This window comes from Anguilla anguilla, chromosome 9 (genome assembly GCF_013347855.1).
Source record: "Anguilla anguilla isolate fAngAng1 chromosome 9, fAngAng1.pri, whole genome shotgun sequence".
Taxonomy (NCBI): domain Eukaryota; kingdom Metazoa; phylum Chordata; class Actinopteri; order Anguilliformes; family Anguillidae; genus Anguilla; species Anguilla anguilla.
In genome coordinates this window covers 44,961,101-44,987,814 of record NC_049209.1, presented here as the reverse complement: position 1 = coordinate 44,987,814, position 26,714 = coordinate 44,961,101, and the positions used below count along the sequence as shown (strand labels likewise).

The following is a 26,714-nucleotide window of genomic DNA, read 5'->3' as shown; positions in this document are numbered from 1 at the left end:
ATTGTTTGAAATAAAAATGAGCTTTTCAGTAGGCCTATGTGTGAATTATTTGCTACAGTGGTGCACAATGACTATCATACATCTGAATTTTTGTTTCCAGGAGTACTACATCTGCATTGCAGGTACTGCAGCTCGAAAATAAAGTGCAGGGTCCACAATCAACAAGACCAAAAAAATATGATGATACACACAAAGAAGTCCACCTGTCATTGTTCATTACTCACAATTAAGGTAAGGTTCAAGAAAACTGAACAGCATACGACAGTATGTTGGCCATTCTGCAGTAATGCGCGTCCGTGTGGAAGGACTAGACCTGCTGGGCGCCGCGGATAGCGGGGTGGCGCGCACGGAATGCTAACGGCAGTTTTCACTCACATGATTGGTGTACTGCTTTAAGATGTCCCACCTTTTCGTCATATCTGTTCTCTGTTATTGGTGCTTGTGAAAATTAAGCGGCTTTCAAAGGATCGCGAGAAAGGAACAGAACGGTCTCCTATGGCGACAACCTGCAGTGGCAGCTTGTATGGGGGAATATACAATTGGATTTAGCTAGCAAGCAAAGTTAGCTGCCAGGCTAGCCGACCAACCAGCGACTCCACGATATTGATCAAGACACGTTCAGGTTTAGCTGTAAATGCGATGCCTTTTTTTGTTAATTTATATTGAAAACTGACGCGATACCAGCCTATGCGTTTGTTTGGAAAGCCTCCCGTGTGCGTGGTCAGTGCAGTGGAGTGACTGCTCAGCCACCGAACTAGCTCAGCTTGAGCTCCGCCCAAGCTGGTTGTGCAGAGCCGCTGTTGCCTACTCGAGTGTTGTGTCGACGGATAGTTTATCGTTGTAATCAAAACGTTTTTGGATTGCAAAGGACGTGAGTATGGCAGGCCGCTAAAGCTACTGATTGTGTATGTTGTTCGGTTTTTCAGATGTATATAACGTTATTCGACGTTGTTATTGGCAAGCAGCTAACAGATGCAATAACCCCCCTACCCTGCGTTACGGTTTGTTTTCATATTTCAAACCTTGTTTATGGGTTAGCCGTGTGCATTACCATGCGTCAGTATTTGTCAGATATTTGGACATTTTTTGTTTCTGTAGCATGACTATATCGTATTACATTAACTAACGTACTAGAGATGGCAAGCTTCTAGAACACAGATGAATGTTCAACTAGCTGGCTGGTTTAACGCCATACCATTTCAAATAAAATCGTCGTACTAAACGGCTAGCTAGTTAATAGCTACCTGGATCTGTGATGGCTAAATGATTTGTCGGCTAGCTAGCCAGCCAGCTTGCTAACTTTGCCCGGATAACCGCTACATTATTTTGGTTTGCTAGCTATAAACTAAAATGTATTATCAATATTGCTAGCATGCCATTGATATAGATAAATAATATCAACTTTACCGAAACATCCCCATAGCTGATAAGTTTGCTTGCTCAGCCATACACCTGGTCCTGTTGGCTTGCGTGCATCATTGTTAGGAACTAGTTAGATTAGTCTAAAGTTAGTTTTACTTGAAGTTGACAGTGGGTAGTATCGACCAGGTAATGCTAGCTGACTGTTTGAAGTCCATTCAGTTCATAGTTACCATGTTTGGCAAACATTCTATAGTGAGATGCGTATTTCAAAAGCGGTCTTGCCAAGATTCTTGGTGGTCTAATTGAGTTGATGATTTAGATTGCGAGCAAACAGTTTGTTAAATTAAATGCTAAATGAAATCCGATAAGCTTTCCAGGTAAATCTGGTTAGCAAGCTAGCTCAGGAGTTGCTGCACGCCACCGTCGCAGTAGTACTGTAAGGTTGTAATGTCAGTTCTAGTTAAGTTTGTTGATTTGTCAGATGACCACGATTTTGTGCTAATTGTGTTTTCGTGTATCGGGGTGATCTTTCTCTTGCAGTTGCTACATTTGGAGCAGGTTAACGCTGGACGAAATGGATGAACAAAGTGTTGAGGTAAGCCGTGTGCCTAAACGTTTCGAAGGTTCGTTAGAGAAGTTATCCAGCATCTCCACTGTCACCATTAACCCAAAGTTAACAACACCCAATTGTATAACATGGATAGTCAGGATTAGATGGTTAGGCTTTAGCTCGGTAAAGTTAACCAGCTATAGAAGCATGCAAGTAATTTCAGATATCACAAGACGTTGCCATGTAGTTGGTATATAGCTAGTAAGTTTAGCAGGGGTCAGCAGCCTTGGTCCTAGAGAGGTGCACGGTAGAATGGTCTTTACTATTAGGCTATCAGCACTAAATGGACAGATCGACCATTTTCTTTCTTTCACCTCATGTACTGTAGTTTCTTGGGTCTGAACTGGATGCTGAATTTCAGGTTCAAAAAAAAAAAAAAACATATCCTGGGGCTCTTCAGGATCAGGGTTGCAGACCCTTGAAGTATAGGAATGGGGTCTGTCCTGCAAACCAAACAACGTGACTACATGTATTCCAAAATAATGAGCAATTTGGCAATGTTCCAGCTGTACCCCCCATTTTCCCAGCAATAGCACTATCTTGACCTCTCCTTAACTTCACTGCTTGACAATACATGCAAAACCTGTTTGGTGAATCCCATTGGGTGACCTATAAGCTCAACTGGATGTGCTTTGCAACTCGAGTAGCTGATAATTTGTACTGTCATTCTGTCACTGCTTTTGCCAACTGTAGGAGTTCTGGTGTAGCATATTGGCTCCTGAAACAAAACGGCCAGGCAGCAGTGATGCATATTGGATTGAGTTTCAAACCTAATGGGGAAATGCTGACACATCAGAGCTGTCTCCCAAACAGAGGGCTGCTAATTGTGTTGCCATTTTCTGTTAAAGAAGAAAGGAATTGTGCAGATTGTACTGATTGAAATATTTGGCAATTGATTTGCTCAAAATATAGGAGGTTGCTGCTCATGGCCATCAAGGACAAAGGGAGCTGTGACAAAATGGTTCTGCCTTAATTACACTGTTGTGCATCCAGGGTTTTGACTATATTTTATGAGATTCTGAATTGGCACAGCATGTTTATTTAGTACAGTAATTAGTCATTTATATTGGTTATAATTATCAAGCTGTGTTGAATAAGCACGATTCTTGTGTCTATCCATCATGTGTAAATGAGTTTGTAGTGAGTCTTCCACTGCCCTCCAGCTCTGACATTGCCCCCTGTGTTCACTCAGAGTATTGCGGAAGTGTTCCGCTGCTTCATCTGCATGGAGAAGCTGAGAGACGCCCGACTCTGTCCTCACTGCTCCAAGCTCTGCTGCTTCAGCTGCATCCGGGTGAGCGTGACCACGGGTTGCCCTCGGCGATAAGGCCCGCCCCCACGGCGGTGGCATTCCGCGTTGGCATAACCGTCACACAGCTGGAGAAACCAGGCCTCTCCACAGCTGTCATTGGCCTGGATCCGGTCATTTGCCAGTTTCTACAAACTTGGCATGTGGGCATATTGAAAAGGCCTAAAGCAAGCAAAGTCATGACTCTCAAATGCTTCTGTGGACCAATTCATAGAACAACAATGTCATTTCATTTCTCTTGCAAAAGTGGTAATACAAGCCTTCAGTAATCAACAAAAATATGTGGTTTTGGTCAACATCAATTTTTTTAATTTACGGAATTTACAAGGTCTTGAGCGAATTGCCTACAGAATGTCTTTGACTGTACTCTGGAATTTTTAGCAGGTTGATATATAAACTGACGAATGGAGAGAGTTTACAAAAAGCATACTGTGCAATGTTATGCATTTGGGACAATAAATGAAATGGCATATGCAGCTAAGTACATTTCGTTATCCTGCTCTGCAATAACTACCAGAAAAGCTACCTAAATGAAAGAGTGCTTAATTGGTTTGATGCACAAGTGTACATAAACAGTGCTAAAGATATTCTCTAAATTGCTGTAAAGCACATAGTATGGTATTTCCTGTCACCTCAGCTGAAAGTTCATGGTCTTTAAATTTAGAATTGAAAGAACAGCAGCTAGCTCTCCCGGGGTTATTCTAGCCAATGAAAACATTTAATGGTGTTACCGGGGGACAAACACTTCTCAGCTTTGACGGGGCAGGTTGACCTGTTTGTTCTCTGTTCAACAAGCTGCTTACACTCTATGGTACCTGCTAGGTTAGACAAACACTTTTGTACCATGTAAGTCTCCATTTTGGAATTGAGTTTCCCAGTGTAGACAACTGATTTTGACATTATGCATAATTGTATTTAATATCCTTGTATTGTAATTGAACATTTGAGTCTTGGCATTTTTGATATTGCATTCAACAGAACCAGTGTGTACAAGATCTACAGCTCTGACAAATTTATGTCTGACATGCTAATTTATGAGAACAGAATTGCTTCATCAAGGCCACTTGGGTCTTTGTTCTGAATTAGAATCACATCCAATAAAGATCAATGTCATATTTAGATTTATGTTGCATTCCAACACTTGTACAATGATGCTGATGTTGGGTCACTTCTTTGCAGCGATGGTTGACAGAGCAGAGAGCGCAGTGTCCACACTGTCGGTAAGCACCCTTCTGACCTGAACGCAGTGCTCTGTGTTTCTGTTGGTGCTTGAGCATAGCTTGTTTTTCCTACTGAACGCTTAGTTGGTCCTCAGAAATACCTCTTTGAAATTTGAATTGCGACCGCAGGGTAAGGATTTGGAGTAAATCTAAGGAATTAAGTATCGACTGTTTTAGTTCACAGAAAGTACAGCCTCAGATATTCTTTCTGAAATCATGAAATCTGCACAAATAAGCATCTGTATTTCTGGTCTTTTTATTTTTTTTAAACCTTGCATTGACTTTTCAAAGATGAAATTTGACAGAATATTTTCTATTGTTTTAATCGCTGGGTTTGATTCAGACTGAAGATACTCGAGTACATTTAATCATTTTATGGAGATCTCACAGATCAGGTGTGCTTGTGTGTGTGTGTGTGCACGCGCGTTTGTGTGTCTGTGCGTGTGTGTGTGTGTGTGTGTGTGTGTGTGTGTAAACAGGGCACCTCTGCAGCTGAGGGAGCTGGTGAACTGCCGTTGGGCGGAGGAGGTGACCCAGCAGCTGGACACGCTGCAGCTCTGCAACCTCTCCAAGCACGAGGAGAACGACAAGGACAAGTGAGCCCACCCTCCCTGCCTCCGTAGCTCACTCCCCTCTCTCTCTCACACACACACACACACACGCTCAGCCGCAGTAGTGTTCTCCTGCCCTTTCTGTGTCTGGAATTGGTCCCCTTAAAGTACAGTCCACCGCAGAGCTAGTTTTCAAATGCCCTCAAAACACACAATGCAGTGAAAGCTCTGTACCCTGACGCTCTGACAAGCAAAGTCTAGCAGTGCTTTCCCATAGCAGCTTGAATCATCGAAGGTGGGCTTTGCTTATAGGTCAGGGACTCATGAGTGAATTCCTCAAATCATTGTCCTTGTGTCCCAGCTCTGACCCCGCCCCCTCTGTATTCCTGCAGGTGTGAGAACCACCATGAGAAGCTCAGCGTGTTCTGCTGGACCTGCAAGAAGTGCATATGCCACCAGTGTGCCCTGTGGGGTGGCATGGTCAGTACCTTTAGGGTGCCAGTCAGTACTGCCCGTTATCTCTGCAGAGCTAGTGCCCATGGCATGGTAGGCTGCTCCTTATGCTTGTGATGCGGCGTAAATGTTTTTCTCTTGAGTGCTGGTGAAACATGGAAAGCTCATGGAGCTTCTTCCCATCTATTTGGGATGCCCAGTCTCATTTGTAATCCCATCCGTGCTCTGCAATATACTCTGTAAATTAGTGAGAGGGTAGACTAGTGTGCACATCTTTCCAAAACTCATATTACCAGAAAAGTGTTGGGCTTTTGTGTTACGCCTTGTTTTGGAATGAATTAATTGTCCTTAAATTCTAGCAAATTAGAGTGGATCCCATTCAGAAGGTGCAAATGCACTATTATTCTCCGTGGTAGATGGAGTGTCAGTGCAAACTGAGAGATGTAGCCATTTAACTGAGATGAAACATTATATTAGTTTAGCGGACGCTATTGTCCAGCCTGGCTTTCACTGGTCCATGCAGTTGTATGAGCAGCAGCGGTATAGACCAGGCTAACAAGGACCGTTACACCAGACTGTGCACCTGCAGAAGCAGCTGTGCTCCCCATGCGCCTGTCAATCACGTGGCCCTCCTCCTCCCCTCCCCCCCCCCCCCCCCCCCCAGCACGGCGGCCACACCTTCAAGCCCCTGGCGGAGATCTACGAGCAGCACGTGACCAAGGTGAACGAGGAGGTGGCCAAGCTGCGGAGGCGCCTCATGGAGCTCATCAGCCTGGTGCAGGAAGTGGTGAGGAGCCCTGGCCAAACCCCCACCCCTCTCCCCCCCGTGCCTCGCTCGCCTTCTACACCTGCACTGCCCAGACAGGGGCTTTATGGAAGCACACATAATTTGGGTGGTCGGAGAAGAAAAAAAAAATCCCATTGATCAATTTGATGAATGTAAAATGCCATTTGTCCACTAGGTGGCACCACAGCATGAGGTTTGAGATATAATGGTACGCATGTTCTCTTCTGTGTGTGTGTGTGGCTGCTCTGATACCTCTGTGTCCATTTTCCTGTGATGTGCTGGCTTTGATGTATGCATCCGTGTACCTCTGTCTCAGGAGAGGAACGTGGAGGCGGTGCGGGGGGCGAAGGACGAGCGTGTGCGGGAAATCCGAAACACGGTGGAGATGATGATCGCCAGGCTGGACAACCAGCTCAAGAACAAACTCATCACCCTCATGGGTAAAGACTGGCACCTGTGTTCCATTGCATCTTGGTTTTGGGATGCTGTCATTATGGTTTATGCTGATTTTTATATAAATCCATCCACAGGTCAGAAGACGTCACTCACCCAAGAGACTGAGCTGCTGGAGTCTCTGCTTCAGGAAGTGGAGCATCAGGTATTTGCTGCTCTCTTTAGTAAAGCGTGCTTGTACAGAAGCTCAGAAACACTACCAGCCGACCGGCCTGTGGTACTGATTGTGGCACACCTCTTACTGATGTCATCTTTCAAAAGATAATGCTGCAATCTTCAACAGAAATCATTGCAGTTTAAAACTAATATTAGCGATTCCTTCATTAGTTTTTTTTTTTTTTTTTAAACCTACTTTGTAACTGTAAATGTACACAGTACATGTGGTTTGTAGTTGTTCACAATCACCTAAACATCTTTTTTTGAAAAGTTGAATTAAGGATTCTAATGATATGCAGAAGTTCCTCCAATGAGATCACAGTACCCAGTAACCAAAGGGGGGTGGGGGGTGGGGGGTGGTGGGGGGGGGAATGTGGCAAAGAAATTTGAAGTTTTTAACTGTGTGCTGCAGGCTTTTGCTCGTCTGTGAGTGTGAGGGTGCGTTTCTTGCAGGACTTCCTGCGTTGTCCGTTGGTTTGTGGAGGGAAGTGTTCAGGCGGGCAGTGTGAAGTGAGTGTTAAGTGAACACGGTGTAAGCTGCACACTGGGGGAGGGGGTAGACTGAGCCTTGGTTCCCTCTCTGGGAGCTATGTTCAGGCTCTGCTCCACTGAGAGGTACCTCAGAAGCAGTCTCAAGCAGACGGGGGTGTCAGTGCCCCCTCTGGGGTGTTTCTCATTGCGTTTCCTCTCTAAACCCTGTGGTGCGTTCACGCATTAGACTGTGTGCAGTCTCCATGCAGAATGTCACAGATACACTCTGGTGGGTTTTTACGTTTCGGTTTCTGTCGCTTTCTATGCCCCCGCACACACACCCCCCCCCCCCCCACCCCAACTGAAATTGGGTTTTGCTCAGCCTTCACACTCCCTTCCTCCAAACGCACCCCAAGCGTTCGGTTTCCAAAGGACTGCAGCACTGCACGCAGAACGGGGCGCTGGATGAGGGTGTTCCTTTGAAGGGCACGAGAAGTTGGGGTTGCGGGTGTGTGAGGGAGGGAGCGATGGAGGCTGGTGAGGCAGCAGGCCTGTTCTGTGTGATCCACAGCTGCGGTCCTGCAGTAAGAGCGAGCTCATCTCCAAGAGCCCGGAGATCCTGCTCATGTTCCAGCAGGTGCACCGCAAGCCCATGCAGTCCTTCGTCACCACGCCGGTGCCGCCAGACTTCACCAGGTACGGCACCACACCTGGCACAGCTGCCCTCTGTCTTAACAGCTTAGGACCCATTCTGTTTTTCGGAGCTGTGTCAAAACTGGGACTGTCCAATAACCCTTTGAAGAGTACTATTTTTTTTTCCTAAGTCGGTGTTCTAGAACGTTGCTTTCAATTACCAGTAGTGATTGTGACATCAGCATTAGAATGTTCAGTTAAGAACATTCCAATCACGTATATGTGATCTCACACCTTAAAGGGTTAAGGCTGTTTCTTGTGTATGACCTTGAATGCCAATCCTAAGTAGAAAAAGATAACTGATTTAGTTGTTAGGCTGTCTCAAACATGGCATTTTCACTGCATTTCTATATCGTGGCATTTCCGTTTCTATTCACAATGCCAGTCAGGACGGCCATAATACTCACTGCGTTTAGCCGAAGCTGCTTCCCCATGAGTGTAAACTACCGATCTGATTATTACTGAGCTTCAACCCCGGTCCATAATGGGGTCTTGACCTTTTGCAGTGTTTAACCATGATCTGTTAGACGCGGTCACAGAGCGCTGCTCCGGGTTCAAGTAATGAGTCCCGACAACGGCTACGAACCCCAGGCCCCTCGAGACTGAACGTGCAAACTCTGCGCCAAGCTGTCTGAGCACAGCCAACTCAACGAATAAATCAGTCCAGATAACACAGTCCCCAAACATCCCTCATTCAAGCTTAGCTTCATTCGTGTAGTCTCCAATTTGTGGAATCATTATATGTTGTCATGTATAAAAAAAAAAAAGAACAAAAAAGCTGTTAATTGGCCTGCATCTGCATTAAACTAGCGGGGACATGCAGGGTATGAAGAGAAGGAAAGGTCATTGCTTTCAAGTGACTGTGGTGCTTTATGGATCTCTGACCTCATTTTGCGCTGCTGGAAAGTTATGAGAAGCTGGTTTTGAAGTTTTTCGCGTGATTATTTTTAGTTTGGAATTGTGTGCGAGCGTCCTGGCTTGCGATTTGGAGGGGAGCAGGAAACTTTTCTGCGCACTGTGAGGACTGTCCATTTTCCATATAAACACTGCCTCCAGTGACCCAACCCTTTCCTGAAAGAAGCCCAGTTTCTTACATGACCTTTTGTTCTTTAAGTGAAATGGGAGTGTTCATTACAAAAAAAATACGTGTTGGTGGCCCATGTCTGAATGAACTACTGTACCATTCTCAAAGATGAGGGGGGGGGGGGTGTCAGTTCCATTCACTTTTAGTATTTTGGAGTTGGTGCTGAATTTAGCAGTGATACTATGATCGTAATCTATCCTGTTGTAAAAATGTGTTTCCAAACACAGTTATCAGTGACATTCCTGCAAATTAGCCTGTGCTACCATTCAGTGGTTTTCAGATGAGTGTACGATTCTGGATTTATTCAGGAGAGGGGAAGAAGTGTCATTTAGAATTCTATCACTCATTAATAAAATTATCTAATTCCTTTTTACCATCAGGCCGTTTTAATGAAACGTGGTCCCTCCGTGTTCGTCATTACAATTTGGAGCTCGTTACCAAGCGGCTGAATGGTACATTTTGAATCCGGCTTCACGCTTAACTCTGGTGATTAAGATCCGTGCATGTGCCAGTCTGCCATTTCACGGAAAGCATTGATTATCCATTACGAGTCCGCCGCCGCTCCTGTGCATGTGTAATTAGGGCGGCCGTCTTCCCATATTTCAGGCGTAATTTACAGCTGCCTTTTTGTTTATTTATTACCGCGTTATGCAAAGTCGCTCCTAATAACGTAATTCGATAAATGATTTCTCGCGCACATTTCCGAAAAAGCCATTTTTGAATAAACCCGAGGCCTTTTGCCGCGTGTCTGTAACGGCACGTGCTGAGTCTGATTTCCTGTCTCGGTGACCGGCTGTGTCTCTTCAGAGGTTCATACCTGCAGTAAGCCTGCTGAAGGAAGCCTGCTGTTACCTGTGGCTGCGTAGTGCTGAAATGGAGGAATGGAACACACTTAGCCTCTGCAGGGGGAAGGCACTGGGAGGACTGGATGGGCTGTAACTGGGGGCAGGTATGGGTGTAGATCCCAGGGGGACAGGGAAAACATGTCCCCCCTCCTAAAACTTGTGGAAATGCATCAAATGCATCCCCTCAATATTATTGTATTAGTGGCATTGTTAGTATACCCCCCCCCCCCCCCCCCCAAAAAAAAACAAAACTTTTTGTTGCCACCAACCCCACTCCCCCAAATGTTTGTCCTGTATTTTAAATCCCAGATGGAGATAGATAAATGGATACAAATGTGACATGCAGGTAGTGTAAAGCAGCATAGAAGTAGATAATTTCTGTCATTTATTCGTTCTTGGACTTGCTTTGCTGTGATTTTCACACCGGCCCTCACCGGCTCCTGCCAACGAATGACTAGCAGCCTCGATGCATTACGCAATAAATGAATGCTTTCTAAAAATAACAGAAGTAACTGGGAGAGAAGTTCAGCGCTATCCTCAGCAGCACCTGAAAACGGTTTCTTTTTTTAAATAACCTGACATTTAAAAAGCAACGACGTCACCGATGTAAAAAGGAAAGCAGCTTTTGAAAAAAAAAAAAAAAACTTTCTCTACCGGAGGAAAGCCACAAAAGGAGATCTGAGCGTGGAGACAATCTGTACTTAATGGCTCAGAATAATTGAGACTGTGGGGGGGAAAAAATGGGTCTGGATCGTGAAGTTTCCGGAAAGAGACTCTCCTTGGCTCGTAGAGCACCCTACCCACCCCCCCACCCCCCCCTCCAGGAAATTGAGTGCCCCGCCACGCTCCGTTTTAAGCTCGTCGACGCTCACCTCACCAGGTGCTGGAGACGAATCGTCGCTAACGGCTATCGACACGAACCGTTTCGCTGCGGGAAATCCCGAACCGATAGGCGGGCGGAGGAAGTTCGTTTCGTCGTGAAGTGTTGACTACTGTTTTAGTGTTCACTGCTAACCAGTGGCGTAACGCACTAATGACGTTTGAAGGCCCATTGACGAGGGATTGAGAACGGTATGGTGTACCTTGCAACAAATTTGACACTGCTGGGGGTTTCTTAGGCCTTGAAGAAGCTATTTTCAGCTCTTAAGTGCTGCATTAATAGATTTGCAGGGTAATGTGTTTCCCCCCCTCTTCGCAGTGAGCTGGTTCCTGCCTACGACTCCAGCACTTTTGTTCTGGCGAATTTCAGGTGAGTGCAGAATTTCCGTCAGCGTTGGCTGCGTGTGTCTCCGGTCACTCTAAGGGCTGTTTTATACTTCTGCGTAGTCTGTGTAGTCTGCATAGTTTGCGTGATTTGCCTTGTGCAAGGCTTTCGCGAAACGCGCAGAACGTTTACACTTGTGCGGCATGCTGTACATGTAAAGGTTGTTTAAAATTCTTGAACTATTCAGGTGACCCCAGAACTGTGTACAGTACATGTGCCATTGTAGAGTGACATTTTATGGTAACCAACCGATCGTCGTCTGTGAGCCGTATGTGGGCGCTGGTTGCTATGTACGCGCTTTTAAATTATTGGGGTGGAACGCAACATCAACGCGGACGTGGTCTGCAGCCTTCGCGCATTCCACACAACCCCAACGCAGACCCCTTTTTTTACTTGTACTTCACAGAAGTATAAAAACAGTAAGGCTGTCCTGCTGGGCTCAAAGCTGCTGCTCAGCTCCATTTTAGCTTACTTCATGGCCACAAGTGCCATTCGGCTGTAGAGTAACCCAATAGACCTGTCTTAGTGGGGACCTCACCCACAAATCGCATGGGGGAGAATGGGCGGAGCCTGAGAGGAAAGGAGTTGGGCGTGCTGTAACTGACTAAGGGTTGTGTGCTGAGGTTTGCATTCTGATTGGCTGTGCTCTCCCTGTGCTCCCAGCACCCTGAGGCAGCGAGCGGACCCCGTGTACAGCCCCCCCCTGCAGATATCAGGACTCTGCTGGAGACTGAAGGTTTATCCAGTAAGCTGCTGTCCCTTCCTGCATGTTAATACTTCTGAGTGTTCGCTAACCGTTCGTTAACTAAATTAGTCTTCTTTATGATTTGTATGCACTGAAAAATTGTTACTTTTGTTTGGGGTTGCTTAGCTACAGATAATAGCGGTCTTTCGTTGTGGTTTCGATTTGATTGATTCTGGCTGAATGTCGAATGCGCAAAGATTTATCAGGATTTTGTGAGGTTTACTGGAGTGAGTGTGTGTGTGTGTGTTTTCAGGATGGGAACGGCGTGGTGCGTGGAAACTACCTTTCAGTCTTCCTGGAACTGTCAGCAGGACTCCCAGAAACGTCAAAGTAGGGCAATTTCCTTCTTCCTTTTTGACAGCTGAGAAAACTGCGCTATTCTCTGTCACTTCCTCTGTGAACGCTGAGCTGAGAAGCGTGCGGTCTGAGCGTACGGGCCTGTTCTGTGTCGCTAAGGTACGAGTACAGAGTGGAGATGGTGCACCAGGCCTCCAGCGACCCCACCAAAAACATCATTCGGGAGTTTGCGTCGGACTTCGAGGTGGGCGAGTGCTGGGGGTACAACCGCTTCTTCAGGCTGGACCTGCTGGCCAGCGAGGGGTACCTCAACATGCAGACCGACACCCTCGTCCTGCGGTAGGAGGGCCTGTGGGCGGGGGGGAGGGGAAACGCCGGGGTTTGGGGGTACAAAGATCACACCCCTGCTATGGTTTGGGGGTCAGTCCCATTCCAGTTCAGAAAATGAATTTGATTCCATTTCAGTCGGTTCGGAAAATCAATTTAAATTCACTTCATTAGTCATAATCAAAAATGTTCTCGTGGAACGCTATGGGCACTTTCAACTCTGAATTGAATTGAATTTCCTGAATGAGCTGAATTGAAATGTAATTGACTGCAGCCATTTTGGCTTTTTAGTGTGGTGCCATCTACAAACGGTGGACATTTCAGGGAGGGGAAAACCCTTAAAACGCATTCAGGCGAGATTCCTGGGAAATGGTGGAACGCTCAGAATAGCTAAAACACCCACCAGTATTGGAGAAGGCCAGCACTCTTTGTGTGTCTTGGAAAATTCAAACCCTGATATTGGCTTACATTTTTCATGACACGCTTGTGTTCGTAGGATGTCGGCGTGTGCCGTCCTGTAGAGACACTTCCTGTAAACCCAGCTACTGGCTGTTGATCTGCCCTTTGCCTCCGTCACGTTCAGGTACCAGGTGCGATCTCCCACGTTCTTCCAGAAGTGCAGAGACCAGTACTGGTACATCAGCCAGCTGGAGTCGGCTCAGACCAGCTACATCCAGCAGATCAACAACCTGAAGGAGGTGGGCATTGTGGGTAACCCCCCCACCCGAAACGCTCGGCCTTTCGGCACCTTGTCCTTCTGTCTATAAGCGGTAACCGTGCCCGCGTTGCCGTGGTTACAGCGCCTGGCGATCGAGCTGTTCCGGAGGCAGAAGTCCCGCAGCTCGTCCCCGCCCGACCGCCGCCCGGGCCCCCAGGCCTCCGAGAGGGACCCCCGGCCGGGGAAGGGGGCCGTCGCCGAGGAGAGCAACCCGTCAGCCGCCGCCGAGGCCAAGGAGGAGGAAGAGGAGGAGGAGAAGACGCAGCACGACGACTCCAACGTGAGTCAGAGGATCCTTCTATATTAATCCCTCCGCAGACAGCATGAAATTAACAGGGTAGATTTTTTTCCCTTTAAATTGATGGTTACGGAGCCTTCATGCTTAACGGGTAGGGGGTGTGGGGCTCCACTGACTGGAGATTTAGTGCTATATTTGATTAAAGTGTCCTCTTGAGGTAGGAGGCCTTGCAGATTTGAACCAGGCCAGATTTGTGTTGGGCGTGTTTCCTGTAGACACCATGTACTATCGCAAGACGTAAATTTGGGCGAGCTCCACGCCCGGAACTCCTCCGTTTGGAGAGCGCTCCCGAGAAGGGGCTGGAGGCGGGGCTTTTGTCGCGGTCTTGTCGAACGCTGCGCCTCCTCCTCATCCTCCTCCTCCTCCTCCTCCGGGCAGGAGCTGTCGGACGGGGACCTGGAGGTGGACTGCCTGACGGGCGACGAGGAGGTCAACCCCCTGGACGGGAGCAGCAGCTCGGGCAGCTCCACGGCGACCAGCAACACCGAGGAGAACGACATCGACGAGGAGACCATGTGAGCCTCGCGCCCGCGCCCGGAGAGTCGCAGAGGGGCCCTCACGAGGGGGGTTTCTGACACACGAGGAGCTCGCCCGGGAGCGTCCGGCCCAGTCGCGCTCAGTCACCGCGCCGCGTCGCGTTTAGAGCTGCGGTCTGCCTTAGTCACGCCCACAGTCTGCGGGGGGAATACCGATCTCGCACAGCGACTGGCTGTGCGAGGGTCAGAAACCGCCATTTTGTTTCAGGAGCTATGTAGGTCTTTCACAATTTTTTACAGGTTTTAAATCAGTTTTATTTTTTTACAGAAAGGGTTAAGGCCTCCTCAATTTAACCTCAATGCGCTCTTTCCTTAATGGCACCCCTTGATTAGATTTGCTGCTCGGTCGAGGACAAAGCACGTCGCGGTTTTTTCAGAGTTAACGCATCGGGATGGCAGCCATTTTGTTTCGGTTTTTATTCGGTCGGTTTTCCAGGAGCCCTTCAGTCACGCGCGTCAAGCCGCCGCTACGCGCACGTTCACGCTAACGGCGCGCGGTCCCGCCCCTTCCCCCTCGCGCCGCCGCTGGACGAGACGCCCGTGAGTCGTTCCGGATCCCGCGAGGTTCGGAGCACGCGTCGAAGGTCTCCCGCGGCAACCGCGGTCACGCGCAGGAGCTACGCGAGCCCGGCCGCTCCTCCCCCACGCTCGCGTGCGTGAGCGGGTGGTTCTGTGTCCCGCGGGGAACGGGGCTGGGAGGTGTCGGACCGAGGCGTCCTGACCACCTTCTCACGCCCACTGCAGCCAGCGGGGTGTTTTTTACAGGGATGCTCCCAGATGTTTTTCTTTTCTTCCCTCGCCCCTCCCCCCCTCCCGTCTATAAATAGTCTCCAATAGAGGGGGGAGACGCTGCAGGGGTTTTCTGACTCATTTCTCCACAGGGACCCCGTTACGTTTCAGCGTTTTTCCCGCTGCCCCCCCCCCCCCCCGGCATCTTTAGGGGCCTGCTGCGAAACGCGACCTTCCGAAGGTCGGCCACCACGCCCGCTCGCCGTCACCTTAACCGGAGCCCAGTCGCTTTCATCAGAAACCGCGGCGGAGTCTAATCATTTTAAGGAGCGCCTCCGTAACGTTGCGGGCAAATCCAGCTCCGGGTGATTGATGTCCTCCCGCCCCTCCCCCCCCCCTCGCAGTCCGGTGCCAGAGAGCGCTGTGGAAGCGGAGGTCGCGGTGCGGCAGATTTACCGCCTGGCCCGCGGTCTCTCTGGCATCCGGTCCGTTTCCGTCCCCCCTCCCCCGCCGACCCGCACCTGTAGCGCTTTTAAAAGGGTCGCCTGCGGCGACCAGGCGGGCGTCCAGGAGGCCCTTCGGCCTGCATTGCCCCGTTCCAAAGCCGCTCGAGCACTTCCTTCCTGCTTTTTTCCACCGGCCTGACAGCTAACAAAGAGCAGGAGAGAAGCTGTTCCAGCGGCTCCGGTCTGAGCGCTCGAGCCAGAGTATGCACTTCTGTGACTCATGCCTGAGGAGAAGCTGTGTGTGTGGACCCATTAGTTCTGTTCTTTTTCCAGTTTACACACCGGAGCTCCCATAAATCCTCTTTCTGGGCTCTGCGTAGTGCTAGCGTAGCCTTGGTATGGCTTCGAACGCCCACGTAATTCTTTCTGTTGCAGGGAGAGAGGATTTGTTTGTGCGGGGGGGGGGGGGGGGTTGCGGGACTGAATCCGGGGGCGGGTCTCGAAACGTTTCCTCCGCGGCGGCTGGCCTCACGGGCTTTGATTTATAGGTCTCCCCCTCGCGTGCGCGACGCGGTGCTGTCCCTGTGTCCTTGCGTCTCGAGCGTCTCCGCTCTCTCCCATTGAGCGGCTCCTTCCTTCCGTTAGCTCAGGGGGGGACCGGACTTCATGGAAACAGACCAGATTTGTCGCAGGCCCATTACGTGCCTAGCGTGTAGCGTAATTGCATTTCAGGCCAGCAGGGTTGAATTTCGTGCCTGAGGCCCAATTAAAGCCTACTGGCCTTTTTGAACTGTTGGGCTTCACAGGCGCTGAAGTCTCTCTGAATCCCACCCATACAATGCCTCCGTTGTATTATAATGCCATAATTCCACTGGACAATGGCCTTAAACCTCCATATTTTTTACAGGTTTACACTTGACTTGTGTTCACCCTGCCCTTGACCATGACTTTTCCCCAAATCTACCAATGAGCACCAAGGGGTTTAGAAGGGCCGAGAACACACACACGACCCAAAGCTAATGCTAGCTCACGCGGCTGCTGAGGCCTGAGTTTGCCTCGTCTTAGGCCGTCGCTCTGTCCTGGGGACTGCGTCGTGTCGTGCGTATCTCAAAGCGATGTGTGACTGTGTGCTCCTGTGTCGGGTGCTTGAGGCAGGGTCTCAGTTTGTCCCCGCTTCCCCCCCCGTGTCTCCCAGGTCCGGGGAGAATGACGTGGAATACTCCGGAAACCTGGAGATGGAAGAAGGAGAGCTGCCGGAAGACCTGGCCGGAGCTGCCGGTAACTGCCTAGTCCTCGCGCTTCGGTCCGAATTTATTAAATAGTTATTAGATTAATAAGGTTCCAATGAAAGCGTTAGCATCCGTCGTGCTTCGCTGCAGTTACTGTGCGAAGCCTGGTGCTTTGAAAGCTGGGGAAAGTCCACTTGAAAGGATGTAGGTTCTGGCTTCGTCTGCCTGTGCCACCGTGTGATCGAATTACTTGGCAAACCGATGTTCTTTCAGCCGATCTTAAAGGGCCAGCTCCCCTATCTGGCTCAGTGACAGGTATGCATGGTATCCACAGGATTTGTTTAAGGCTTTGTTCTTCCCCCGTTGCACTTGGTCTTTCGGCGCTGCGCGGTTGTCTCCGATTGTGAGGAAAGTTGTAGGCGCTTTTGAAGGCTTACTCACCGCCTTACTCACGGTGCTTACTCAAGAGAAATCAGACGGTGACAGGTAGTACGCTATCCACCTGCTTAAGAGTTCTAAATATGAGTCATTTCATGTTTAATTGCGTTCGTTAAAGTCGCACAATGGTACATTGCTGGTGATACTTCAATCTTTTAATCTCGTGTGGCTTTTAATGCGGAACTGTGTGCCTTGAATGGTTTCTAGATGCTTGGATGTATGGATTTGCGTTATGTAGCTCATTCTGTCCTGCTGCTGAAAGGGCTGTGCTTTGTGAACAGAGGAGATTCAGGCTTGGCCAGTGCACGTGCGGCGTTGCTGTAGGAACAGAGCGACCCGTAGCGTCGGACCGGAGCTCACGGTCTGAATCTGTTCGGTGTCGCTGTGGTGTCGGACCGGAGCTCACGGTCTGAATCTGTTCAGTGTTGCCGTGGTGTCGGACCGGAGCTCACGGTCTGAATCTGTTCAGTGTTGCCGTGGTGTCGGACCGGAGCTCACGGTCTGAATCTGTTCGGTGTCGCTGTGGTGTCGGGTGCTCCGGGCTGATCCTCCCTCCTGGTCGTTTGCAGGGGGCTCGAACCCGACCTCTCGCGGTCTGCGCCGCGGCGCCTCCGGGCTGGGCTCCGGCTCCGGCTCCAGCAGCAGCCTGCTGGAGATCGACCCGGTCATCCTCATCCAGCTCCTGGACCTGAAGGACCGCAGCAGCGTGGAGTCACTGTGGGGGCTTCAGCCCCGCCCCCCTGCATCCTTACTGCACAGCACAGGTATTATAGCCCCGCCCCCCTGCATCCTTACTGCACAGCACAGGTATTATAGCCCCGCCTCCCTACTGCACAGCACAGGTATTATAGCCCCGCCCCCTGCCTCCCTACTGCACAGCACAGGTATTATAGCCCTGCCCCCCTGCCTCCCTACTACACAGTACAGGTATTATAGCCCCCCCTGCTTCCCTATAACGCTGTCTTATAAAAGCCAGTTAGGGGACATCTGTCTTTCTTGGTAGCTCACTAGCTTACTGAGCTCTCTGATACTGTAAGGTTCAATGCTCATGAATTTGACAGCTCACTGTGTTGCACATTCATTTCTTAGGAAATATATTACTGTATACTTAGAACATATAATGTTTTTTTAAAGCAGAGATTCATTTGAGATGCTTTAAATCTCAGAAATAGCCCTGTTGTACCAAAAATATCTCTTAAAAAAACATCCATTTGTCCTTGGTGTGTAATTGAAGTCATGGACTGGGTATAAGTGGTTTGGGGAACACGGCTTCCGACTCGGTCGCTGTCTTTACACCCACGGGGTCTAATAATGGGGTCTGATAATGATGTTCCCACGGTAACGCGGGGTCTGATAGCGGGGTCTGATGACGTAGTGCGTTTCTGCGTGCAGTCCAGGTCCACTCCAGGAAGGAGCGGGATCGGCGGCCGCAGGCAGTGCGCCGGTCAGCCCCGGACTCCGGGGTCCTGATCCGGCTGAAGGCGCAGATGGCCGAGGTGCGCAGCAAGATGTCCGACGTCAAGTGCCAGCTGGAGGCGCGGGGGGCCGGGGACGCGCGGGCCGGGCCCTCGGGGGCCACGGTGGAGCAGGGGCCCCCTGCCGACCCTGAGCCCGGCACGCGCCGGAAACCCGCCGACCTGGAGCTGCTGGGGAAGGGCGCGGCGTCCCGGCACTGCCGGAGCGGTGAGTCCGCCCCCCTCACCCCCCCCCCCCCCCCCCAACGCTTAAAGAGCGTTCACTGTGTGCATGGGTGGCAGGGTTGTGTAATGGGTACGGAACCGGTCTCGTAACCCAGAAGTCGCAGGTTTGATTCCCGGGTAGGACACAGCCGGACGCTACCCTTGAGCAAGGTACTCAACCTGCATTACTTCAGTGTATATATACATATATTGCTGTATAAATGTATATAAGGCTATGTAAAAAGTGTTGTGTAAGTGTGGCTGCTGAATGCCTGTAATGTAATGTAATGCATGGGCTTCACCTCTGTCAGCTCTACCAGTTAGAAGACTCAACCAGGTTTAAAAATGGAGTAGCCTGTAAAATGAATGGAACTGACTGTCGTCACGACAGGATTCCCATAGCTGCAGCATAGCTGCTGTTTCCGCTCTTAGTGAACGCATTATGCTTATAGGATCTTGGCGGGGTCGTGTGTTATCGTTATTGTGATATGTTTATAGCGTACGCAGGACGTATTGCCGTCGAGAGCTTTTATTTAAAAGCTGAAGAGCATAATGCATTTGGCAGCTTTACAACCGGTTTCGGATTTTTATTATGTGACCGGGGCTGCCCAACTCTGTTCCTGGAGATCTGAAGTCCTGTAGGTTTTCACACCAACCCTAACAAAGCACACCTCATTAAACAGCTAGTGATCTAATTGAGCTGCTAATTAGTTGGATCTGATGTGGCAAATTAGGGTTGAAATGAAAACCCACAGGATGGTAGAGCTCCAGGAACAGGGTTGGGCAGCCCTGGTTTGAGGTATTCCATGTGCATGTTTAGTGTAGTAAAAGATTGTCTGTTGCTTAGCAGCCGGACTGTGTGTATGTTTTCTGAGATGTTCGGTGCTCGTGGTCCTAAAAGCATGTCAGTGTGACGTGGCGTCGCGTCCTGCTCGGGGGAGTTCTGACCCCCGCCCCGTGTTTCGCAGGTGGGAAGAAGGCCCACTCCCCGAAGCAGGAGGCGATGGGGGCCGCGGGGGCCACAGGGGGCCTGCCGCTGCGCAGACCTGCGGACCCCGTGGAGAAGGAGCTGCGCGGGCTGGGCGCGGACGCAGCCGCCGACGCCGCGGGCTGCCCCCGGGACCCGCCCCCCTGCATGGAGGGTCAGTGGGAATGGCGCCAGTGTGCCGCCTCATAAGACGCTTATTCAACTTCCAATAACGCCATCCTTCACAAACCTACAACCACGTTCAGTTTTAGCTTCTAATAGATACTTTAATGGCAGTTTCCAGTTTTACATTTGGCGTACAAATGCACATCTGCCTCATTGGAATATTGACGTGCTAATGTAGTTTGTCAGCCAGTGTTGAGAGGCTTGTTTTGATTTTACTTCAAATTCACCAGTCGACTGTTCTGTCTGCCAGCATTGTATGTCTGTACCGTTAATGTGTGTCTGTGAGTAGTGTGTGTCTGTACTGTTCCTGCGTGCCACTGTGTGTGGGCAGTAAACTCCACACAGCTGTGCTCACCTGCTCTGTGTTCTCTCTCCTCCGCACAGCTGTGTTTACCTGCTCTGTGTTCTCTCCTCCACACAGCTGTGTTCACCTGCTCTGTGTTCTCTCTCCTCCACACAGCTGTGCTCACCTGCTCTGTGCTCTCTCTCCTCCACACAGCTGTGGTCACCTGCTCTGTGTTCTCTCTCCTCCACACAGCTGTGTTCACCTGCTCTGTGTTCTCTCTCCTCCACATAGCTGTGCTTACCTGCTCTGTGTTCTCTCTCCTCCACACAGCTGTGCTCACCTGCTCTGTGTTCTCTCTCCTCCACACAGCTGTGCTCACCTGCTCTGTGTTCTCTCCCCTCCACACAGCTGTGCTCACCTGCTCTGTGTTCTCTCCCCTCAGTGGTCTTGAAGCCGCGCAGTGCCCACTGCTCCCCCCCCTCCCTGGGGGGGCCCGGCGCTGCAGACAAGCCGTCCAGCTCCAAGCAGGAGGAGCCGCTGTACGGGGCCTCCGGCTCGGACCTGTTCACCATCACCGGCCTCAACGGGATCGTACCCCTGGCCAAGACGCGCAGGGCCCCCGCCATGGGGTGAGAGCCGCGGCCCCAGGGGCCCCTCCCGCGCCCGCGACGGTGTTTTAGGAACCCCCCCCCAGTCTCTGCATCCTGGCCCTCTGTAAACACAAGCAGAGTTTTAATAAACTGAGTAAATTTAATCAGCAGAGTGGTGAGGAAGAAGAGGGATGTAGATTTGATGGCTCCTGTGCGGCTGTCCTGAACTTCCTGTGTGAGACAGGAAATTGAATTTGACTAATTTCACGCTGCGCAATAGCCTGGTTTTGGGAAAGCTGCCTATTACACGGGCCGTGGAAGCTAACCGAGGATAGCTTGTGTGAGGAACGGCTACTGCTGCCGGTCGATTAGCCTGTCGGAGACGCGTGGGAGTTGGGTGGGGTTGAGTGAAGTGGAGCGAGGGATTCGGGGGGGAGGTGGGGAAGTGGAGCGAGGGATTCGGAGCTGATGCCCTCTTCCTGCCCTCGCTCTCCCACAGGGCCGGCCTGCTGACCGACAGTTCCCTGGACTGTGACCCAGAGGGCGCCAGCGAGCTCCGCGAGTCCCTGCTGGCGCTGTCTGACGGGACCTCCTCACGCCCTGACGAAGGTGAGCCCCGCTCCCCTGGGCCCTGGTCTGGCACTCTAACTGCTCAAGGGTCTGATCTCACTTTAAACTGCAAAAAAGACAAAAAGGTCCCTCCAACCTGATTAAACAGCACGTTTGTTTACTGTACGTTGCTGTATTTCTGTTGTTGTGGGTACCGTGGTATCCATCGGTTGGCTGTGGGTTCTGTGCTGTGTGTGTGTGGTGTCGAGCAGTTTGTTGTGATTATGTGGTACGGTGGTGTGTGTGTGTGTGGTATGGAGCGGTTGCTTGTGGGTACTGTACTGTGTGTGGTATTGAGCAGGTGGTTGTGGGTACTGTGCTGTGTGTGGTATGGAGCGGGTGGTTGTGGGTACTATAGTGTGTGTGATGTGGAGCGGTTGCTTGTGGGTACTGTGCTGTGTGTGGTATTGAGCGGTTGCTTGTGGGTACTGTACTGTGTGTGGTATTGAGCGGGTGGTTGTGGGTACTGTACTGTGTGTGGTATGGAGCGGTTTGTTGTGGATACTGTACTGTGTGTGGTATGGAGCGGTTGGTTGTGGGTACTGTAGTGTGTGTGATATGGAGCGGTTGCTTGTGGGTACTGTAGTGTGTGTGATATGGAGCGGTTGCTTGTGGGTACTGTAGTGTGTGTGGTATTGAGCGGGTGGTTGTGGGTACTGTAGTGTGTGTGATATGGAGCGGTTGGTTGTGGGTACTGTAGTGTGGGTGGTTGTGGGTACTGTAGTGTGTGTGGTATGGAGCAGGTGGTTGTGGGTACTGTAGTGTGTGTGGTATGGAGCAGTTGCTTGTGGGTACTGTGCTGTGTGTGGTATGGAGCGGTTGGTTGTGGGTACTGTAGTGTGTGTGGTATGGAGCGGTTGGTTGTGGTTATGGTGGTACAGTACTGTGTGTGGTATGGAGCGGGTGGTTGTGGATACTGTACTGTGTGTGGTATGGAGCGGTTGGTTGTAGTTTTGTGGTACTGTAGTGTGTGGTATTGAGCGGGTGGTTGTGGGTACTGTAGTGTGTGTGGTATGGAGCGGGTGGTTGTGGGTACTGTAGTGTGTGTGATATGGAGCAGTTGCTTGTGGGTACTGTAGTGTGTGTGGTATGGAGCGGTTGGTTGTAGTCATATGGTACTGTATTCTGAGCCCGGCTGTGTCTCCTCAGGGCTGCTGTCCCAGAAGCAGGTGCTGCACCTCCTGCCCGGGATGAGCAGCGACAGCGAGCTGGAGTGCGACACGGAGAACGAGGACGAGGCCGTGGCCCTGGAGGCCGGGGACTGCCGATACGACACCCGGGCACTGCCCTGTCCAGGTCTGTATCGAGTCTGTACTAGGGCTGTACTAGGGCTGTACTGGGGTCTGTACTGGGGCTGTACCTGGTCTGTACCAGGTCTGAGGACACATCTATCTGGATTCAAAGAGCAACGGGCCGATTCAGTCTATACAGTGGGCAAATCAATCTGCATTGTTATGAATTATGAATAATAGCAAGGTATTTATTTAAATGTCCATAATAACTGCTGTCCAGAAGCAATGCCAGCATCAGTTCATCAGTTTTTTAAACTTTTTTTTCCGACTCTAACTTATCGTCATTCATGCTAGTGCTGTTTTTCCTTCTGCTAAACATGACGTCAATGCGTTTTTACGTAAATAACCAAAGATGAGGTTGAGAGTGCACTCTGTAACAGGATTGTGTCGGCTGGACCACATATAGATCGTTTCTTTCTGTATCGGATCGTACTGTGCCAAAATATCAAACCGTCGCCTGAAGAAGGGGAACGGCGTCTGTGGTGGTGAAGCGCCAGGTTCACAGCGCTGGCCTGTTCCCTCCGGCCCCCAGCTCTGAGCCCCAGACACACCGGCTGCTCTCTCAGCTCCGCTCCCTGAATAATGCATCCGTGTGTGTGTGTGTGTGTGTGGGTGTGTGCCTGTGGGTGTGGGTGTGTGCCTGTGGGTGTGTGTGTGTGCCTGCCTGTGAGTGTGAGTGTGAGTGTGAGTGTGAGTGTGAGTGTGAGTGTGAGTGTGAGTGTGAGTGTGAGTGTGAGTGTGAGTGTGAGTGTGAGTGTGAGACAGCGCCGCTCTCCGCTTCCTTTCAGAGGAAATAAATAAATAAAAACAAAACGAACACGTGCATATCGAGCACAGGCTCCTCTCCGGCTGCTCCTTCCTGGGCTCCAGATGCTTTTTAAGAACGATGCTGATGGGCCGGACGCTCCCATTCACTGCTGCTAGACGAGCGCATTGTTCCGCTCTTGTGTGTGTAGACAGTGTAGATGCTTTAATGGTGCAGCGTGCAATTTTTCAACCAGTGCAACGGACACAAATTGCACCAGCATTCAAATTAAGATCAGAACACACTGACGTGACTGACTTGTTTGTAAAACACACAGACAATGGCAGTATTATTTAGTGACGCCCCATGTGCTGGTTCTGGGGCAGTGATACATGCACTGCCTGACAGTCAGGATCTATCTTTTTGAAGTCAATGAGAAGGATTACAAAATGGCACTGTCACTAGCTTCGAGGAGTAAATTGCATGGTTTTGTATTGAAACTGATGGTTTTGCTTACTTGATTGCTAGTACGATATCATGCACGCTAGCAAACTTATTTTCATAAAAAGGACCTAATCTTGTGGGGTCCCCCCCCCCACCCCCCCCTAGTGTGGCATGACTGAATTCAGACTAATACCCATAAATGTAATCAATATAATCCTAAAACTAAATAATTAATCTATTTGGTCATACGCAGTGATGTCATTTTGATTCAGCTTGAACGGATTTAAAATGACTGTTAGCTACAGATATATAATAGTCATTTAAAGATTTGATTTGATTAATGTGACTTCAGTGTTTAACTTGTACTTGTTCAATTGCTGTTGGTTTGTGTGTGTGTTGTTAATTTATTAATTAAATTTAATTAATTAAATTTAATGTAATTTATTCATTCCCTTCTCTGTGATCAAAGGGCCTAGTGTGTCTACAGATCGATGGTATATCTATTCTATATTTGAGTGGCCTTTCAGTGACCAGTGTTTTGTGCGTTTCTGTAAGGCTGCAGCGCGTTTCTGAGCCGTGAACTCTCTGTCTTCCAGGGGACCAGCTGAGCTCGGATGACCTGAGCTTCACGGCGGGGGAGGCGACGGAGAGGTGATCCCCTTCCTGGCCCTCCCGCCGCTCCGCGGATCCCGCCGCGCCCGTCTCCGAAACCCGCCCACTTCCGTGCCTGTAGTCCTGCATGCTGTTCCTCCCGTTAGTCTCGCTGCTCTGTGGGACAAATGCTACAATTCAGCTCATGTCATAATGAATGTTGACTGAAAACATATATATATATGGTCACGTAACTGTGTTTTTGTTTGTATATACGTGTACATTGGAGAGCTTATAAGATGGTTTGGGAGAAATGGAATACAAGGTATTTGGGAGAGAATTTAGTCACCAGGCTACTTAACGCTGTGCTCTTGCTGAAATGAGACAACCGTGACTTTCAGTTGTGATGGGAGAGTGGGTTTCATGAGCCCCATAATGGACGCCGATGTCCCGGGCCCCAGATCATATTTGTTTAAGCCATAAGCCAATTTAGACATTGCTCTCATTAGTCAGTGCAGTCTGTTCAAGTCTGTGGGCTGGGTTGCTCCACCCATTTTGGGGTTGATGAATCTTTGTGTTCTCCCATTGCTTATGAAGGGATGGTGGTTTATTGCACTGTGAGGGTTCCTCGTCGTCTTGGGAGAAAAATGGTCGAGTGCGTGTGAGTTTGCGATATGAAGGCGCTTCTGTAGTATTTTCAAGCATAAAATGAAGTGACTGGTGTGACTTTGTGTAATCATACGCAGGTATGTACACAGAGTCTTCATAGAGGGGCAGTCCCTCTGAGAATGAGTATAAAGTGTGCAGTAATCTGTCGTTTCTTTGAGCCATTTTCTCAGAGTTGTGTGCCTGATGGGCTTGTTCGAAGCTGTACCTGAGAAAGGCTTTACAGTCCCTCCCTTCTTTGACTACTGTTTGTTCTTTTTTTGCCATGACTGAATGTGGCTAAGTGACGGGCTACTGCCTGATTCATTGGAAAAAGGCCACACAGTGAAGTTCTAAAATGCAACAAAGCACACAGATCTTGTAGTTCTGACACCCTCATTTTCAGCAACGGGGTGGGGGCACATCTGAAAATGCTGGTCACCGCAGTGCTTTCCAGTAGCCCTTTGAATCTTCTCTACGGTCTCCCCACGTATCGTTTCTTTCTAAAGTGTCTTTTTGTACGAGAGGTGTATTGTCGCCCTTTGTAAACGGCACGGGTAGCCCGTCGGGTGAACGCGCGATCTGTCTGTGGCTGTGTCTGCTTTCCCCCCCTATCCCCCGCGTAGTCCTTCTGAAGAGAACACACAACCTGCTGCTGTAAAGGAAGTCTCGTGGTGCCGCAGTGTCTGTCTGCCTGTGCCAACGACTTCGGTTTGGTTCGCGTCCGAATATGAATGTCTGTTTGGATTTTTTTTTTGTTTTCCCCCCCCCACCACCACCTTAATTTATTGAGCAAAGGAGTGACGTTTCTGTAGTGTTTTGGAGGTGCAGTGTTTAAACTCAAAGTGTGTGGCCTTTCGACGGCGTCTCCGGATGGCAGAGGCTTGGACTAGCGCACCGACGGCCTGGGAAAACCGGCTTTCGTTCTGGCTCGACAGAAAAGGCTCGGCCAATCGCGTGCTTCTCCATGACGCCCGTGATGGAGAGCACCGTCTGGTACTCACACTTTAAATAAAGATTTCCTAGTCGTCTGGGACTCAACTAATAAAGGCATTTTCTATTGGTTTTTTTTTTTGTTTTTGTTTTGTAAGTGGGTGTTGTTGGACGAAGTTTACATATAGCCGGGACCATTCTTGTCCATTCCTCAGCTGTGGCTGAAGTAGGTCCACAGCCGTCTGGTTCCTGCAGTCACACTTATTGTCCTTCCTTTTCTCCATCACTCATTGAAAAATCACACTTAGTCGTTACAGTTTCTGTTCCTAACGGGCCATGCGTCGCCATGACTACTGACCTTCGGCCATCTCCCCTTTTACCGGACTGAGACGGTGTTTTTCTCAGAAAGTTAGGTCGGAATCTAGGCGATTCGTTTTTTTGGTCAAGTTTTATATTAATTTTATCATTTTTATTTCTTGATATAGCCTATTTCGGTTTGGTGCTAATACCGGTGTGTATTTCTTTTGTGAGCTACAACGTTCAACTAAAAAAATAATTCAGTCTCTTCAGTTAAAACTGAAATTGTGAGTTGTATTGAGCACTCTACAGAATTCCAGACTAGTGCTTCAGTCCTTTCAATGTATTATAGGGAGATGTCTTAATTGTATCTGGTCAAGTGTGTAATGGTGATGTGAAAATGCATAAGTGATCACATGTGAGTATACT

At 49.6% G+C, this 26,714-nt stretch overlaps 1 protein-coding gene across 2 annotated transcripts; it reads left to right on the top strand.

The window, feature by feature from the left end:
• Positions 1–348: 348 nt before the first annotated feature.
• Positions 349–26,252, top strand: trim37 (tripartite motif containing 37). 2 transcript variants are annotated; one of them, XM_035434836.1, is made up of 26 exons: positions 349–871; positions 1,903–1,957; positions 3,165–3,266; positions 4,461–4,501; positions 4,981–5,097; positions 5,445–5,532; positions 6,170–6,292; positions 6,609–6,732; positions 6,823–6,890; positions 7,355–7,411; positions 7,944–8,068; positions 11,193–11,243; positions 11,922–12,003; positions 12,257–12,333; positions 12,460–12,639; positions 13,211–13,325; positions 13,428–13,625; positions 14,022–14,158; positions 16,550–16,632; positions 17,591–17,785; positions 18,414–18,704; positions 19,669–19,842; positions 20,582–20,768; positions 21,229–21,338; positions 22,488–22,634; positions 24,416–26,252. In XM_035434836.1, exons 2-26 carry the CDS (start codon positions 1,937–1,939, stop codon positions 24,472–24,474), a joined length of 2,952 nt encoding a protein of 983 aa, XP_035290727.1. In that variant the 5' UTR covers positions 349–871; positions 1,903–1,936; the 3' UTR covers positions 24,475–26,252. The 2 variants fall into 2 exon arrangements, with proteins under 2 accessions (XP_035290727.1, XP_035290728.1); XM_035434837.1 differs by lacking the exon at positions 7,355–7,411 and having other exon boundaries at positions 350–871.
• Positions 26,253–26,714: the final 462 nt, after the last annotated feature.